Source organism: Odocoileus virginianus, chromosome 14 (assembly GCF_023699985.2).
Source record: "Odocoileus virginianus isolate 20LAN1187 ecotype Illinois chromosome 14, Ovbor_1.2, whole genome shotgun sequence".
Lineage (NCBI taxonomy): Eukaryota > Metazoa > Chordata > Mammalia > Artiodactyla > Cervidae > Odocoileus > Odocoileus virginianus.
The window spans coordinates 4,047,501-4,063,221 of NC_069687.1; the positions used below are offsets into that span (position 1 = coordinate 4,047,501).

The 15,721-nt window shown below is 40.3% G+C and overlaps 1 protein-coding gene across 3 annotated transcripts in view; it reads left to right on the forward strand.

The window, feature by feature from the left end:
• The window catches only part of ICE1 (interactor of little elongation complex ELL subunit 1), a 61,450-nt gene that overhangs the window by 8,635 nt on the left and 37,094 nt on the right, over nucleotides 1-15,721 (forward strand). For all 3 annotated transcript variants that reach the window (XR_011491164.1, XM_070476449.1, XM_070476450.1), the window contains exons 2-10: nucleotides 3,745-3,803; nucleotides 4,520-4,554; nucleotides 7,917-7,935; nucleotides 8,714-8,825; nucleotides 10,682-10,758; nucleotides 11,704-11,741; nucleotides 13,721-13,803; nucleotides 14,015-14,054; nucleotides 14,132-14,188. Coding sequence is in view for 2 of the 3 variants with exons in the window: in XM_070476449.1 (XP_070332550.1) it covers nucleotides 3,745-3,803; nucleotides 4,520-4,554; nucleotides 7,917-7,935; nucleotides 8,714-8,825; nucleotides 10,682-10,758; nucleotides 11,704-11,741; nucleotides 13,721-13,803; nucleotides 14,015-14,054; nucleotides 14,132-14,188 (520 nt within the window). In the remaining variant the exon portion in view is untranslated. The remainder of the gene's footprint in view (nucleotides 1-3,744; nucleotides 3,804-4,519; nucleotides 4,555-7,916; nucleotides 7,936-8,713; nucleotides 8,826-10,681; nucleotides 10,759-11,703; nucleotides 11,742-13,720; nucleotides 13,804-14,014; nucleotides 14,055-14,131; nucleotides 14,189-15,721) is intronic.

Here is a 15,721-nt window from a genome sequence, read left to right on the forward strand (position 1 = left end):
TTTAGAATAACAGCTAGACACCGAATTTGTTAAGCCCCCAGCCTGCCTGTCCACGTTCTCAAGAGACACCAGTTTTGATTGCACCATTGCATATTGTTAGATAATAGATGTGTATTGCTACTTCTTGTTTTTCAGTTTCAGACATATTTTTCCATTTCTGCCTTTGGATGGTGAGGCTTGAGCTGTCTTTCTGCCCTGTACCCTCCTTTGGGCTGCTGCCGCCCCCAGTGGAAAAAATCAATCCTCGGTGTAGTTGTGATGACCCTTAGGTCACTATTCAGAGTTGACATCATTATGACTGTCAGAGCCAAACTGTAGAGTAAATTGCAGTTATTTTTCCTTATCTGTGTGTTTTCTAATGGTTCTCTTGATTAATAGCTATATCCTTACTTAATTCAGTGGATTAATCTTGAAAATGTTAATACATCAGAGATGAACTTAAACGCTTTACATGGCTCCTTCTGTTTAATCCTGATAGCAAGCCAGATACATAACCTGCCCCACCCCCAAACACATACACAAAGTGTTTCAGTCTCCTTGTCTGTAAAATTGGAAATAGTACTGACGCAGGGAAAGTTAAGTTGGTTTGCCCAATGCACCCTTCTAGAAAGTGGCAGAAGAGGAATTTAAACCCAGCTGTGTCTCTCCAGAGAGCCTGAGGTTTCTGGACTGTGTCTGGCACAGTTCTGGACATTACAGAATGGCACTTGGAAGCAAGGCTGGGAAGATGAGATTGACTTGCAAAGGACTTGAAAGAGAATTGGGGGTGGGTGGGAAGAGGTTATGTAAAAAATAATCCATCTCAGTGCGTGATGATGCCACGTTCCCTTCCAGCTCTCTGTCAGTTAGACAGCTCATCTTGATGCCTTCGTCCCACCGGGTCTCCTGTGGTTTCATCCTCAGGGGAAAACCCCCTCTGAGCCCTCTGGCCTGCCCCAGCCGGCGCGCAGCTCCCTACTGGGCTCTCCGGGCCTCTGTTCCGTGCCTGCCTCGTCCTGTCTGTAATTTCATGGTTAGGGTGCGCTCGCTTCACGTCCTTGGCTACCTCCCTGAGCAGGGGTGTCTGGGGAGTGAGTTTGAGGAGACTGCAAGTGTTAGAATGTCTGTTTTCCATCGTGATTGATAGCTTGCGCGGAATTATACCTTGGAATTCGTTTCCCCCCCACATGCTAAAGGCTTCCTTTCTCAGGTCTCTGGGTGGTTGTCGGAGTCGGAAGATACTCTGAGTCCAGGCTCTTTGTGTGTGACTTGTGCCACTTTGGTTTTCCCTCTCTCATGACTAAAGGATCCTTATTTTGCCTCAGGCTCTGAAATTCTGTGCTTCTGTTTCCTGCTTTGGATCCAGTTTGGATCCATGTGCTAGGCCCTTTTAGTTTGGCAACTCTGGCTGCAGTTCTGGGTTTTTTCTTCTTGAATTTCAGCGTTTAATGTTCTCCCTATCTTTCCATTCTTTCCTGAGACTCTTATCAGGCAGGTGAGACCTCTTGCACTGAAACACTGATTGCTTTTACTTTTCTGAATTCTTTCCCACGTCTCTGCTTTTTGGGGGGGAGAGGTTTGGAGGACATTTTTTTCAGCTTTACCACCTTATCTTTTGAGTCTTTTACTTTGCTTTCCTGTTTTTAATTTAGCTGTAACAGTTTTGTTGAAGTATAATTTGTATACCCTGAGGTTCATCCTTTTCATATATACAGTTAGGTGGTTTTTAGTACATTCACAGTTACGGAAACCTGGTTACCAGTTGTTAAACACGTTTTTCCTGCACCTGTGCCCTCTCCAAGAGCCCAGTAAGCGTTAGCAGTCATCCCACTTCCCAAGCCCCTGGTGATCTCTAGTCTGCTTTCTGTCTTTCTGGCTTTGCCTGTTATGGACAGTTCACATGAATGAAGCATATAGCGTTAGTCTTTTGTAACTGGGTTTTTTTCACTTAGCAGGTTTTCAGTGTTCATCCATGCTGTAGCGTGTGCCATTCATTTTTGCTCATTGTCAGATACTCACGTTGTATGGCTGTGCCACATTTTATTTTTTCCTTCATCAGATGATGATTCATCCATTTATCAATTGATGTTTAGTTTATCTCTACGTTTTGGCTAGTATGAATAAATGCTGCATTAAATGCCAACTTGTTTCAGTCATGTCCGACTCTTTTGTGACTCTATGGACTGTAACCTGCCAGGCTTCTCTGTCCATGGGATTCTCTAGGCAAGAATACTGGAGGGGGTTGCCATGTCCTCTTCCAGGATACGTTCTCTATCCAGGGATCAAACCATCAAACCCGCGTCTCCTGCATTAGTAGGCAAGTTCTTTACACCTAGCGCCACCTGGGAAGCACTTTAAGTAAGAGTGTACAAACTTGGCATGAACATATGTTTTCACTTCTGGGTGTATACCTTGGAGTGGAATTGCTGAATCATAGTTACTGTTGTGCATTTTGAGGAGCTGTGAGATTACTTTCCACGGCAGCTGTACATTTCCTGTCCCACTGGCAGTGTTAGGAGAGTTCCCAGCTTCTCTGCATGCTCACCAGCGCTTGTTATCATCTGTCATTTTGATTTTAGCTGTCCTAGTGGGTCCCTGTTTTTAACTGTTAAGAGCTTTTAAAATTTTTTCTAAGCATGGCCAGAAGAAATAAGGGCAGTTTCTCAATTTCACTCATGAAGAAATATAAATGAAAAACACGGCTCTGAGAAGATCAAGCTTCCAGCTATCACTAATGCAGGGAGCCTGTTTGGATTTGAAGATAGATGTGTCTCCCAGTAAACTGGGCAAGAAAATATATTGCCCAGTGTATTGTTAACAATATGGTAAAGACTGAAAAGGACCCAACCTGGTCTTCATTGGAGAATTGGTGAATTGAATACATCCAAACGTGTTTTAAATATACATTGACAGTTCTGAAAGGATATATACAAAAAGTCAGAGTGACTTTTGACAGGTGGTGTGATTATAAGATGATACACACTTTTTGTTTTAATGTGTAGATTTCTTATTTCAATAAATGTTACATGTATGACTGCAAAGAAAATGCACATGTTAGTATGAAGGGAAATTGTTTTGTAATTCTCAAAATAAGATTAGATAGAAAAAGACATTTTGTGGATAACTAATGAAAAATAAGTTCTTATTACTGAAATGTTTATCAATGAAAAAAGGAGACATTAAAGGAAAAAGACACTTAAAAAAAATCTGTTCAGTTTTAGGTATTAGCATTTTGAACAGTCAATTTTTTCCATCAAATTGATAGCAATAATTTAGAGCCAAATTTGTAGTCCCTGAAGTATAAAATAGATCCTTGTAAAAAGAAACTTCACTGACTTTTGGCCCTATTTTAATATTCCTATTTGTCTTTGCCATGTTATTTTTCATTGTTTGGTGTTTTTAAGAATTTACGTGTATTTTTGGATTAAGTCCTTTGGAAATAGCGCAGAGTGAAGTGTAGACTGGTGGTTAATAGTGGTGAGTGAACTAAAACAGTGATTTCTCATTGAGCTCTCACAGTGAGAAAGCACACACAGTCTATGCATCTTGCTGTCAGAGTGCTGTCATCCAGGTACAGAAGGCACTTCTGCGCAGTGCAGCGGGGGCCCAGGGTCACACACAGTACCCCTGGGGGTTATATACAACGTAGACATATTTCTGTGTTTGTATAATATAGTGAGCCATCTGTTTATATTTTATCATAAATGTTATAGAAAAGCTTATATTATAAAAACAAATAGCTAACTGCAGCTTTTTTTCTTCCAGAATTTGAATGAATACGTTGACGCATTAATTACCTTGAAGCAAAAAATTATTAATACAGAGTGAGTATGTTTTCATGCGTTTGGCCGAACTCCACGCACGCACCTGATGTACACGCTGGAACAGGTGGTGGTGGTAGCGCCCTGGGCTGAGGATAGACCTGGGGTTGCTCGCCCGGGGCCTGCGTGCTGCTGGGGGGTGGGGGGCGGGGTAGTGAGCTACTCGGGGCCTGGCCTGGCCTCTGTGTGGGGGCCTCTGGTCTTACAGGTGTGCATGCTTCTCTGGTGTGTGGCCATAGTGTGTGGCTTGCAGGGTCTTAGCTCCCTGGACCACCGGGGAACTCCCAGTGCTCTCAGACCTTTCCAGCTAAGCTCAGGGGCTAGCTAGGACATCATTTCTGCTTGGCTGGAAATGTTCAAAATTCTAAGAGCTTTAAGAATTTTTTAAAGCCTCCATAGCTTTAGGACTGGATAGATTTCCTTGTGGTAGTTCATGGTCACAGTGTGAGATTGTTTTTTTAATCCTTTAAAAATCACAGGAGTTTTTGGGTGAAGATAGTATTTAGATCAAAGGAATTTTAAATTAAAAACTCAAATGTGTGCAGTGCTTTTAAGGAATTTAAGGTGCTGTATCTGCATATGCACAGGTATAATAGATTAAACATAAATTTGTTGTGGGAAACCTAGGAAGGAGAGTTCCTTGTACATTTTTGAAATATGCTTGAAGCATAGTATGTTTTCCAGATAGAAAAATAACACAACTCTTTTCTTTGTTGCAGTAATTTGTTAACAGAATATCAGAAGAAATGTGATGATATCCTTTTACTGGCTTTTTCCTTTGAATTTTTAAGAATGTAAACAAATGTGAGAATTTTCATGATTATCCTTTGGGAAGTGGTATTTACAGATTCAAAGCAGGAAGTGCCTCTAATAAGCACAGTGAGCAGCTGTCTTCTCCTCTAGACACGTGCTAAATCAAGGCTGCTCGTCTCCTTGTTATAGAATGTTTTGTTTTTGTCATTAATTCTGATTCTCTGAGGTTTTGTAAGCTTTATAAAGAGTCGGTCTTTCTCATTTACACTGAGGACAGCCCCTGTGTTCTTTAGTTTAGGAGTAATGTGAAGCTGAGATGATGCTGTGCGAAGACTTGGGAGTTTCTGTAAGAAGTGTACTATAGGAGTATCAGAATGTTGGAAGAGTAACTTTTATTCCTTAGCTTTGTGATTTGTAGAGAGTAATAAATATCTGCCGAGTCATAGTGGACTTCTGTATCCACTGGACAGTTCCTGGGCTGAGTCCCCACTTGTTCAGGAGCCATCTGGAGCAAATCCGCCTCTGTATTTTCTTGAAAGGGGGGAAACTGTGTGCCCAGGTGTTCTGCCACATCGTGTGCTAATACTTAAGTCTCTCCTATGACAATAAACATACGTATTGTTAGGGATGTACTGACATGCAGCTCCAGGTTCAGTGTTGGGGCAAGTGCTGCGATTTAGGTTTTGCACTAACCTGAGACTGGTTTCAGTTTTGTTTCTGGCATTCCTAAACTCACATGTGATCACCAGTTACTGGTTTGTGTTGGCACCATCGTACCTGATTTGTATCATTGGAGTAATAAAATCAAGGCATAGCATTTCAATCTCTTTAGTATCAGAATTTTTACATTTAAAACAACAGGCCTCTGAAAATCTCCTCTTGTGTTTTATTTATTGAAACTGTCCGTCTGTTTAACTATAAATTTATGTTACTTAAAGAGTAATAGCTTTGGTTTTGAAAGCTGTGTGGAAACCATAAACACCTTTAATTAGCAAAATAGGGAAATCGGCAGTTAATTCCAGTCTGAGGCAGATATGCGCTCTTTGTGTCCTTTCTGGAAGCAGTGGCATCAGCTTTTTGAGGCAATACCAAATGTCATCCAGCAGGGAAATTATTGAGCTAGTTTCCTAAACGTTATGAAATTTATTAGAGTACGTTATTAAAAATGGATAAAACTTACTCTTGAATTCCCCCCTATGATGGGGTGATCTGCTTCAGCCTCAACTACAGGTAAATAGAGATTAAAAAAAAGCAAACACAACTGACACTTGCTCACAGTGTGTATGCATTGTGCCTCAAGCATGCAGTTGTTCACTCTGCGCCTGAGGTGCCAGTGCTGTAGGTTTAGTACGGCGCCTTACGCGACTCGCTTCTGTGCTCTTTTTTTGTGTGTAATTATTTTTTATTGAAGGATAATTGCTTTACAGAATTTTGCTGTTTTCTGTCATGCCTTTAACGTGAATCAGGCATAGGTATACATATATCCCCGCCCTTTAGAAACTCCCTCCCATCTCCCTTCCCACCCCACCCCTCTAGGTTGATACAGAGTCCCCTGTTTGAGTTTCCTGAGCCACACAGCAGATTCCCGTTGGCTATCTGTTTTACTTATGGTAATGTAAGTTTCCGTGTTCCTCTTTCCACACATCTCACCCTCTCCTCCCTCTCCCCATGTCCATAAGTATTCTCTATGTCTGATTCTCCATTGTTGCCCTGTAAATAACAATTCTTCAGTACTGTTTTTCTAGATTCCGTATATATGTTTTAGAATACGGTATTTATCTTTCTCTTTCTGACTCTACTTCACGCTGTACAATAGGTTCTAGGTTTATCCACCTCATTAGAACTCAGATGTGTTCCTTTTTATGGCTGAGTAATATTCCATTGTGTGTGTGTTCCACAACTTCTTTATCCATTCATCTGTCGACGGACATCTAAGTTGCTTCTATGTTCTAGCTATTGTAAATAGTGCTGCAATGAACAATGGGATACATGTGTCTCTTTCAGTTTTGGTTTCCTCAGGGTATATGCCTAGGAGTGGGATTGCTGGGTCATATCACCGTATGACCTAGTTTTTATTCCTAGTTTTTTAAGGAATCTCCATACCATCTTCCATAGTGGCTGTATCAATTTACATTCCCACCAATAGTGCAAGAGTGTTCCCTCTTCTCCATATCCTCTCCAGCATTTATCGTTTGTAGACTTTTTGATGATGGCCAGTCTGACCAGTGTGAGGTGATATCTTATTGTAGTTTTGACTTGTATTTCTCTGATAATGAGTGATGTTGAGCATCTTTTCATGTGTTTGTTAGCCATCTGTATGTCTTCTTTGGAGAAACGTCTGTTTAGGTCTTTCTTCCACGTTTTGATTGGCTTGTTTGTTTTTCTGGTATTGAGTTGTATGAGCTGCTTGTATATTTTGCAAATTAGTTCTCTGTCAGTTGTTTGATTTGCTGTTATTTTCTCCCATTCTGAGGGTCATCTTTTCACCTTGCTTAGTTTCCTTTCTGTATTCTTTTGTGTTATTCTGACCGTCTTCTTGTTTATTAGTTTCTCTTTCTATAGGACAGAGAGTATATTTTATTTCATCGGAAATTTTTGTGAATTTTTCTTTCTTGCAAAGACTGCAGTAATTTAGGATGAATAAAATACACTCGGTTAGAAGTTTATGTTCTAATAGAGGAGGATAAAGACATGTTATGACCTATAGGTATTTCTATATTGTGATATGAGAGTAGGGTTTTACAGGAGATGAAACTTAAAGATGAAACTGCTGTCTTTGGTAATATTTTACTGGCAGCGTGATGGGAAATGAAGTTATCAAATTGTGCAGATTGTAAAAGTGAAAGGTTTTTTAGATTTTATGTTCTCCCTGTATTTCTTTTCTCAGATCCCCCACATTGTAGGCTAATTCTTTACCATCTGAGCCACCTGTGTTCATTAAACATATAGATGCGTGTGTGTATACGATTTTAGTGAGTTTGTGACTCTTGTTTGCTGGAACTGTGCTCTGGACTCTGAGAAAGGAAAGGCAGGACATGTGGACATTCAGAGTCATTTCATTAGTTGTTTATTCCTTTGTCTTTGCTTTTGTCTGGAATTTCATATTAATCATACAATTAATCAAGAATCTTTTAATTTAGAGAAGTATATATTTTGACCTACGGTAATGTTGTAAATTAGGAGTAGCTCAGTAAAAAGCTTTTTATCGTATGTTATAGGTGGAACTTTGGATGTTGTATTCTAGGAATTATGATCTTACCTGTATGTGTATTGAACACAGATTATTTCAGTTTTAAAGGGAGTTTTATCTTCAGACCGGTACCTGTAGATAAAGTTTTCACAGTTTTCTTTAACAAGTTTTACAGCTGCAGTTTGCAAGAAGGTAAGCTACCTGTTTTCACAGTCGATTTGGGATAGACATTTACTGGACTAGATTTCTACACAAATTCAACAAAGTGCCACATAGAATTGATCCATTATGTAGGCTTTTTTGAGTGCTCATAATAAAAGATGTACATTTTCCTTCCTATTGTCTAAATGAATTCTTACTGAGGTCTTAAATTATGGCCTAGGGTTTGGTTTTTCAGTTACTTTTACTGACTGTGTGGCTTGAGATGAAGCTTATTGCTGTCAGTTATTGTTTCTGTGAATTGGACAATTTAATGTGGTTGTTTACTGTGTATATTTTAAATAATTTAAAATAACCTTACTTAGAATTTAGTAGTGTTGTATGCAACACTACTGATGACACTTACCAATTAGAAGAAGGCAAAGTGTGGTTATAAAATGAATCACAAAGCTGCTTGTCATTTAATTTAAATCAGTGGTGATAAGTTTATTATTGGAAGAGCCACATCCCTTGACAGACAGTCCCAGAATACTTGTGTTCTCCAGGGGATTGAGAGCTTATGGTGTTTGCTTCTCAGATGGCTTTTGGTATACTTTTATTAGAAATAGAGTCATGTCAAAGAAATAAAAAGTGATATGTAAGTAATTTTCGTATTTAAAAATACCAAAATAAATAGAATGCATTTAAAAAGAGATTCTTACTTTCTTTTTTGTTTTTAGAAAAAAAAATTGAAACTCGCCAGTAGATATATTTAATAGTTCACCATAGGTACTTCTCATAATAACTTTAATAATGTATTGTCCATTTTTAGAGAGAATAGTACTCTGCATCACCAAGTGGAGCAGATGCTTCAAAAAATTTCTCCTCTGCAGAAGTGTCAGGAAGAACTGGGATTTTTAAAAGCTGAATTAGAAGAGAAAAAGGTACCTAAACTAATTTTCCTACAAAGGTTTATCTTGAATAAAGTAAGATCTTCTTATTTACTATCATTGGGATAAGGGGACGTTATATATCTTAACAAAGGAGAGATAAATGATAGTCAGGCCTCTTAAGTGTACTGCTGTCCTTAGAGAACATTGAACTAGTTGACTGATGCCTCAGTCCTTAACAGTATTTATTAGTGGTTAATGGAATGCTGTATTAGTTGCTTGTGCTTTTTGAGAGATTTAGTAGAAGAACCTTTTAGCTGTGAATTTGTATGACTTTGTGCCCTGCATTGCTTGCTTTTTCTGTTTTTCTTTCTGTCATTGTGGTGGCTCAGACAGTAAACAATCTACCTGCAATGTGGAAGACGTGGGTTTGATCCCTGGCTTGGTAAGATCCCCTGGAGGAGGGCATGGCAATCCACTCCAGTATTCTTGCCTGGAGAATCCTCATGGAGAGAGGATCCTGGCGGGCTACAGTCCATGGAGTCGCAAAGAGTAGGATACAACTGAGCAACTAAGCACAGCATATAAGTGTAAAATAACATGCCAAAGTTCAGACTCAAACTTAGAAAAATAAGGTTCTCCGTTAATAAAACAATTTTAAGGGCTGTACACTTATTTTTTAATATAAAATTCATGTTACTCTTGCTGGAGCTCTAGAAGACAATATATGGCTTTTACAGATTAAAAACTCTGAAGCCGATAGTTAGGTGTTCAGCATGAGACAAGTGGTAGCCACGCTGGTTCCCGTCTCCTTGACCTGATGGCACTTGGCCTCTCAGTCTTCATGTCGTTCAACAGTGATTGATTTTCCTGTTCGTTTAGAAAGTATTATATATTTATCTGTGTGGTGAAAGTTAAACAATCGTGCTGAATTTTGTCTGTCTCTGATGACAAAGTAATGTCATCAGCCATTCCTGAGAGGAAACATTAATACTGGAGTCAGAGTTGAATAATACACCCTCAACAGTCAACCCTTTACTTTGGCTTTCAAAGAGTTCCTCAGCTTCTGAATCCTTAGGCCCCTTATCTGTGAACAGGGGTCATAAAGACTGTCTCTCTGAGCTCTGGCAGTTGAGGAACTGTGTGTGTAGGTGAACTGTGTAATCAGGCTCAGTATGTTTCTCTCCCATTCCATGATGCCTGTAGGTATGCCTGTTGATTGGTGTGAACATATTCCCCCCAGTTATCAGTAAGTGTAATGATGGATATTTTTGCACAGTGGTAATAATTGTTGTTGTTGTTTAGTTGCTCAGTTGTATCTGACTCTTTGCAACCCCATAGACTGTTGCCAGGTTCCTCTATCCCTGGGATTTTACAGGCAAAAATACTGGAGTGTGTTGTCATTTCCTACTCCAGGGCATCTTCCTGACCTAGGGATTGAACCTGCATCTCCTGCATTGGCAGGTGGATTCTTTACCACTGAGCCACCTGGGGAAGCCCAGTGGTAATAGTAATTTACATTTATTAAGCTCAAAGATTGCTCTAGGGTTGTTGAATTCTAATTGGTTGAGACAAAAATACTATTCAATGTTATGAAGATTTGGATTTACCTTACAATTAGCATATTTTAAATTTTATAGCTCTGTTTGACTAGACTGTTAATCATGTTACCTCTGTTTAGAGTTTGGTCATATCTGTTAATGTGTTCAATTGAATTGTACTTTGGTTTCCTGCCTAAACATATTTATTCATTTGGTTAATTTCATAGTATTAAATGATAATGATTTAGCTTATCAAGGTCAAAATGAGTTATCACTGATGGTCAGTGACTTTCACATTGGTGAATGTCAATCAATAGGTAAATTTCAATATATTAAAAAAAAATTCAATATATAAAATTTCTTTTCCAGAGTTCTCTAAAGTTGTATCAGGACACTCATCGGGAATATGCTCGTGTGAAAGAAGAATGCTTAAAAACTGATGCTCAGTACGTATTTAAAAATTACTGTGAAATAAGGTGTTCAGCCTTGAAGTTGTCTAATGTTTATATGAGTAGTGTTGTCTTCTCTCTGTCTTTGGGTTTATTGGCCATAATTAATTAATTAGTCTCTCAACCTTGGTTTCCGCATGTCTGGAAATTCTATGTTGAAGGGTGAATAGGACAAAATACCCCATCGTATGTTAAGTGCTTGCACAAAGAAGGAACTCCATAACAGCTTTTATGTCTGTCTGTATGTGTGTATCTGTGTTACGTTTTCACAGAGAAAACATAATTGTCGTCTCCTTTTTCTGTATAAGTCCTTTAACATGTATTATGTGGAATGGGTGTCTTGTTCCATTAAGGCAAAGGGCTCTTCCAAAATGTCAGTTAACTGTTTTGAAGTCTAATACTGTGTTCACATCATTTACAAAACTTGTGAACTACACATAAAGTTATTTCACAGTAACTCAAGAGACTTTCTCAGAGGGTTTCCTACCTTCTCTGACTCAGAAATCTTTCCTAAAACTGAAAACGTGTAGTTTTCTAGCCAGTGTCTCCTATAAAATGGTGGTATGACTGTCCCTACCAGACATGCTCCTTAAAGTAACCTCACCTGATCAGGATACCACCTGGACACATCAGCTTGGCTTGTGTGTCCACGCTCATCTAAGAGTCCCAGGCGTGGCATTGCCTGAGAAACAGAATTTTAAATCCATTTTCCACAGACTGCATGAGAATAGTACACTGTTGTTTCTGTGGTTTGCTCTGCCTTCTGAGCAGTTGGTGTTTTTAGTGGTTGGTGTGTGATGCTTGTCGTGGCTTGTCGTGGCTAACGTTTTGTTACTTAAATCTTAGTACTTAAAAAAAAAGTATCACAAATTGTGAAGTTGTAACATACTTTTTCCGTTATAACTTTCCTACCCATGTTAATGTGTACAATTGTGTTATTAGGAAGAAGAAACTAGAAGCCAAAGTGAAGAAGCTGGAAGGTAATTGGCACCCTGTTACCCCACTAATGGAGGTCATCATCCTCGTAGAGGTGATTGGTGTCTATACAGGGCTGTAGTTCTCGGTCAGGCAGTCCAGTCCTGGTTTTTGACGGCTTATCCCTGGGAGAGTGCGTGAAGGGCATCCTTAGGAAGAAGCGTGAGCACTGCACTCCTCTCAGTTCCTGGACAGTCGTGGCCTGGAATGTACAGGCCCTTGACGTGTTCACCCAGAACATGGCCCACATGTTCTGTGTAAGCAGCAGCAGTCAGTCAAGGACTTAATTTTGAAAGTTGAATCTCATGGGGCCTTCTCATTTTTTGGTGATGAAATCAGTGGTTAGTGGGGAAGGACACTCTTCTTAGTATTCAGGAAAGAGTATTTGGATGACCATGACTCCCATGGTGGAGAGATCTCTGTGAGATTCCCTGCATCGGAGCCCTGCAGACCCTCGCTGGCCCCGGTCCTCCACGCTCAGCCAGGCGTGGGCCTGGGCTGCCCTCTTCCTGCGGCCTCACCAGCCCTGCATGGGCCCTGCTCTCACAGCACTAGTGCTCTGCCTCAGAGAACGGTTGGTTTTAATTTATTTTTTTATTGAAGTGTAGTTGATTTATAGTATTGTGTTAATCTCTGCCATACAGCATGGTGACTCACAAAATATAAACATTCTTTTTAAAAAAAGATCCTTTTTTTATCTTCTTTTCCATTACGGTCGCACAGCAGATGGAGTTTAGTCCCCTGTGCTGTGTGGTAGGGCCTTGCTGGTGTCCATTCTGTAATGCGCCATTTGGCATTGCTAACCCCACACTCCCACCACCTCTCCATCCCCCTTGGCAACCGGGAGTCCGTCAGAGAACAGTTTATTTTCATTTCGAGTGTGAACTGAGAATTTGAATAGACATTGCTGAATATGTTTCCAGTTATTAACTTGCCTAAATTGAGCCCAGTTTTTCATACTTAAGCTCTAAATATTTTGGTAACAACTTTTCCCCTGATTTGGTTGTTGCAAAAGCATTGTGGCAGTAAGTACAACATCACTGTGTTCCTTCCCAGTATGACCTTCTGTTGCTAGTGTGTGGGGATACGTGTCTCTTTAAGGACGTGTTTTAAAGGGATCCAAAGTGCCTGTGAGAGTGTATGAAGCTCTTACAACAAACTTCCTTTGAATCAAAAATATATTTTCCATGTGACAGAAACATGTTTCTAGTAAGTGATAGGACATAGAAATCAGGTGAAAAAATAGACAAGTTTGTTAGAGGAATCAGGAGGGGACTGCCTCTATGGTGTTTATAGGATTTTATTTCTCATAATAATTGTATGTGTACATATTCAGATACAGTTAGTACTGGTCAGGTTCTTCATAGTATAGTTGAACCTTTCGTTGCTTCAGAGCCTAAAACTCGAGTTAAGAATTTGCTCTCGGTCCACAGGGGAGCTGCACAGACATGTTAGAAGTACTTCTGTGATACAGTTATGGCACTTGGGGTGAGTTGACTTGAGGCAGGGTAACTCGGGGCAGGCAGGCACAGTGGTGTAGTAAACGCCAGGAAGGCTGTCCCTGCCCCTGGATGAGGAGCAGGGTCTGAACCGTTGCTCAGCAGAATCACACTCCAAGTCTCTGGCGCTGGAGTGTTGCTGGCTGTTGAAGAGTGAGCGCGCCACAGCCTCTCCTCTGTAGGTCTTGTGTGGTGGCCGTTTGCCTGACTGAACGGTCTGGGTTGGCTTGCTTGGGGATTGGAAAGGTTTCTTAAGGCCTATGACAGTTCTTCGTTTTTGTAGATAATAGTTTAATCAAAAGTGTTTCTGCCTTAATTCCTGACTCCGACAGAATACTGAAAGAACGGTAACTTTACAAAATGTGTTTCAAATTTGGGGAAAAAATGAGAAAAGCTCTCAGTAGGTTTTTTGAGTATTTCATCAATGGTACTTATAAATTTGGTAAATTATTGTTCTCTTTTACTTCACTGTACTCTAAATAAAGAGGCTGCTGTCAAGCAAACTCAGGACTTCAAGCAACTAAGGAATGAAAAGAAAATACTTGAAAAGGAATTTAAGAAGACACAGGTAATAGGTCACAGCAGCGCCGCCTGTGTTCAGCTCTTCTCTCCGGCCTGCTTGTGTCCTCTCTCAGCGTGTGGGTTCCCATCATGCAGAGTCAGGCCCCCAGAGACGTGGGGGCCGTGAGGGGCGCCCCTGGGCCGCCTCTGTACATCCTGTCCTAAACAGCCGCCCTCCTGTATCCACTGTGAACACTGCTTCTGTTCTGTTTTCACAGGAAAGACTTGACGAATTTTCTAAACAGAGAAATGAAAGGGGTGAGTATTCAGTTAATGCTTACTTAAAAATGCTGTTTTGACACACATTATTCTAACTGTTTTCCCCCACATTTTAGAATTGAGACATATTGGAACACAAATTTCAAGTGATTCTTACGGAAGCATCGATAAAAGTGAGTATATTACAAATTTAGTTTTAATCTCTGTGTATTTCTTTTAGTGGTTTGGGAGGTTGCTTGTTACTCTTACCTATGGGGTAAGGGATTCCAGGGCGTGTAAGTGATTTTTGTTAGAAGAAACCACCTCCTGTTTCCTGTTATCATTAGATCTGTAACCTTGCTGTCTGATAAAATAATCCAGTGAATGAAAGAGTCAAAAAGCTGGGAGAGGTATACTTTCCACACTTTGCAATAAATAAGTAGAGTTTCCTTGTTAGGTTACAGTCTATCAAGTTAATGCTTGGTTTCTTAGGTGCCAGTTATATAGATGTGGTTAAAGGCAGGCAGGGAGACCGTGGAGTCCGAGCCCCACAGGGTGTTTTTGGCAGACAGAAGACCTGGGGAAGCCTGGACGTCCCACGGAGGGTGCGGTGGTCCTCTGGGAGCAGGGTGCCCCGTGCCCCACTCGTTGCACGCTGGACCTGCTGCCGCATGGCTGGAGGCATGATACGAGAAGTGGGGACCCCGGGGATCACATCACCACTTCCACCTGTTGCAGGACCTTCGGCCGCATGCTTCCCTTCTTTGTGCTTTCATTCTCAGTTTAGAAAAGGTTATGAATTTCTGCTCTGCTATCTCATACTTTTTTTGGTAGAGATAAGTTCAAAATGGTAAGTAAATAATGATATTTTCATGTCACCCATGTTTTTTCCAAATGGAAAGCATTAAAAACACATTGTTTTGTTCAGGTATGTAGTATCTCTCCAGAAGTCTCCTTTACCTTTATTCCTTCCTTTAATTTTTTATTTTTTTAATCCACAGTTCAAGGCTTCAGGCTAGACTAGCAGTTGACATGTTTCAGCTGCCTGGGGCCTGATTCCCTGTTTGTCACTGTCACTGATACATGATTCCATGTATCTTTGGCTCTTCCTGCTCCGAGGTGTGGAGACCTTTGCGTACTGGTGCTGCTGAGAGAAAGCGAGGGCTGGGCAGTGCTTGACTTTACCAGCTGACAGCCAGCTCTTGAGTGTGGTTGTCTCAGTTTAAGGAGTCAGCCGTTATCAGGCCTTACTGTTTAAAATAGAACCCTCACCCCCTTCCATAGTTGCTTGCTAGTCTCACATTCTGATTTTTCGTCAAAGAGCTACTTACTAGTTTTACTAGAACTAGTAAAATCTTTTTTTAAAAAAATATATCCTCTCTGTGAGGGAAAGGATATTGTTTGTTTTACTTTTTCCAAATAAATGAAGTCTTTAGGAATCTGCTGATTATTTCGTTGTGGAGCTTGATGGGTTTAATTCCCAGTGCTTAAGTATATCTTTAACACTTCCCTCTGTTAATACTGGACTTCTGAAGGACATTATGAGTTAGAAAGAGCATTGGGCCGGCTTCACTTTTGAAAAGACTGCCTGAGTCCTGTGTTGGCCTGTCTTTCTTTCACATTCCTTATCTAAAGATGGCAGAAGATTTAAAAAAAAAAAGAACTAGTTAAAAAGTGCTAATAATTATTGAGGAAGGTATAAAGCAGATGGTGGCAATTGGTGATGA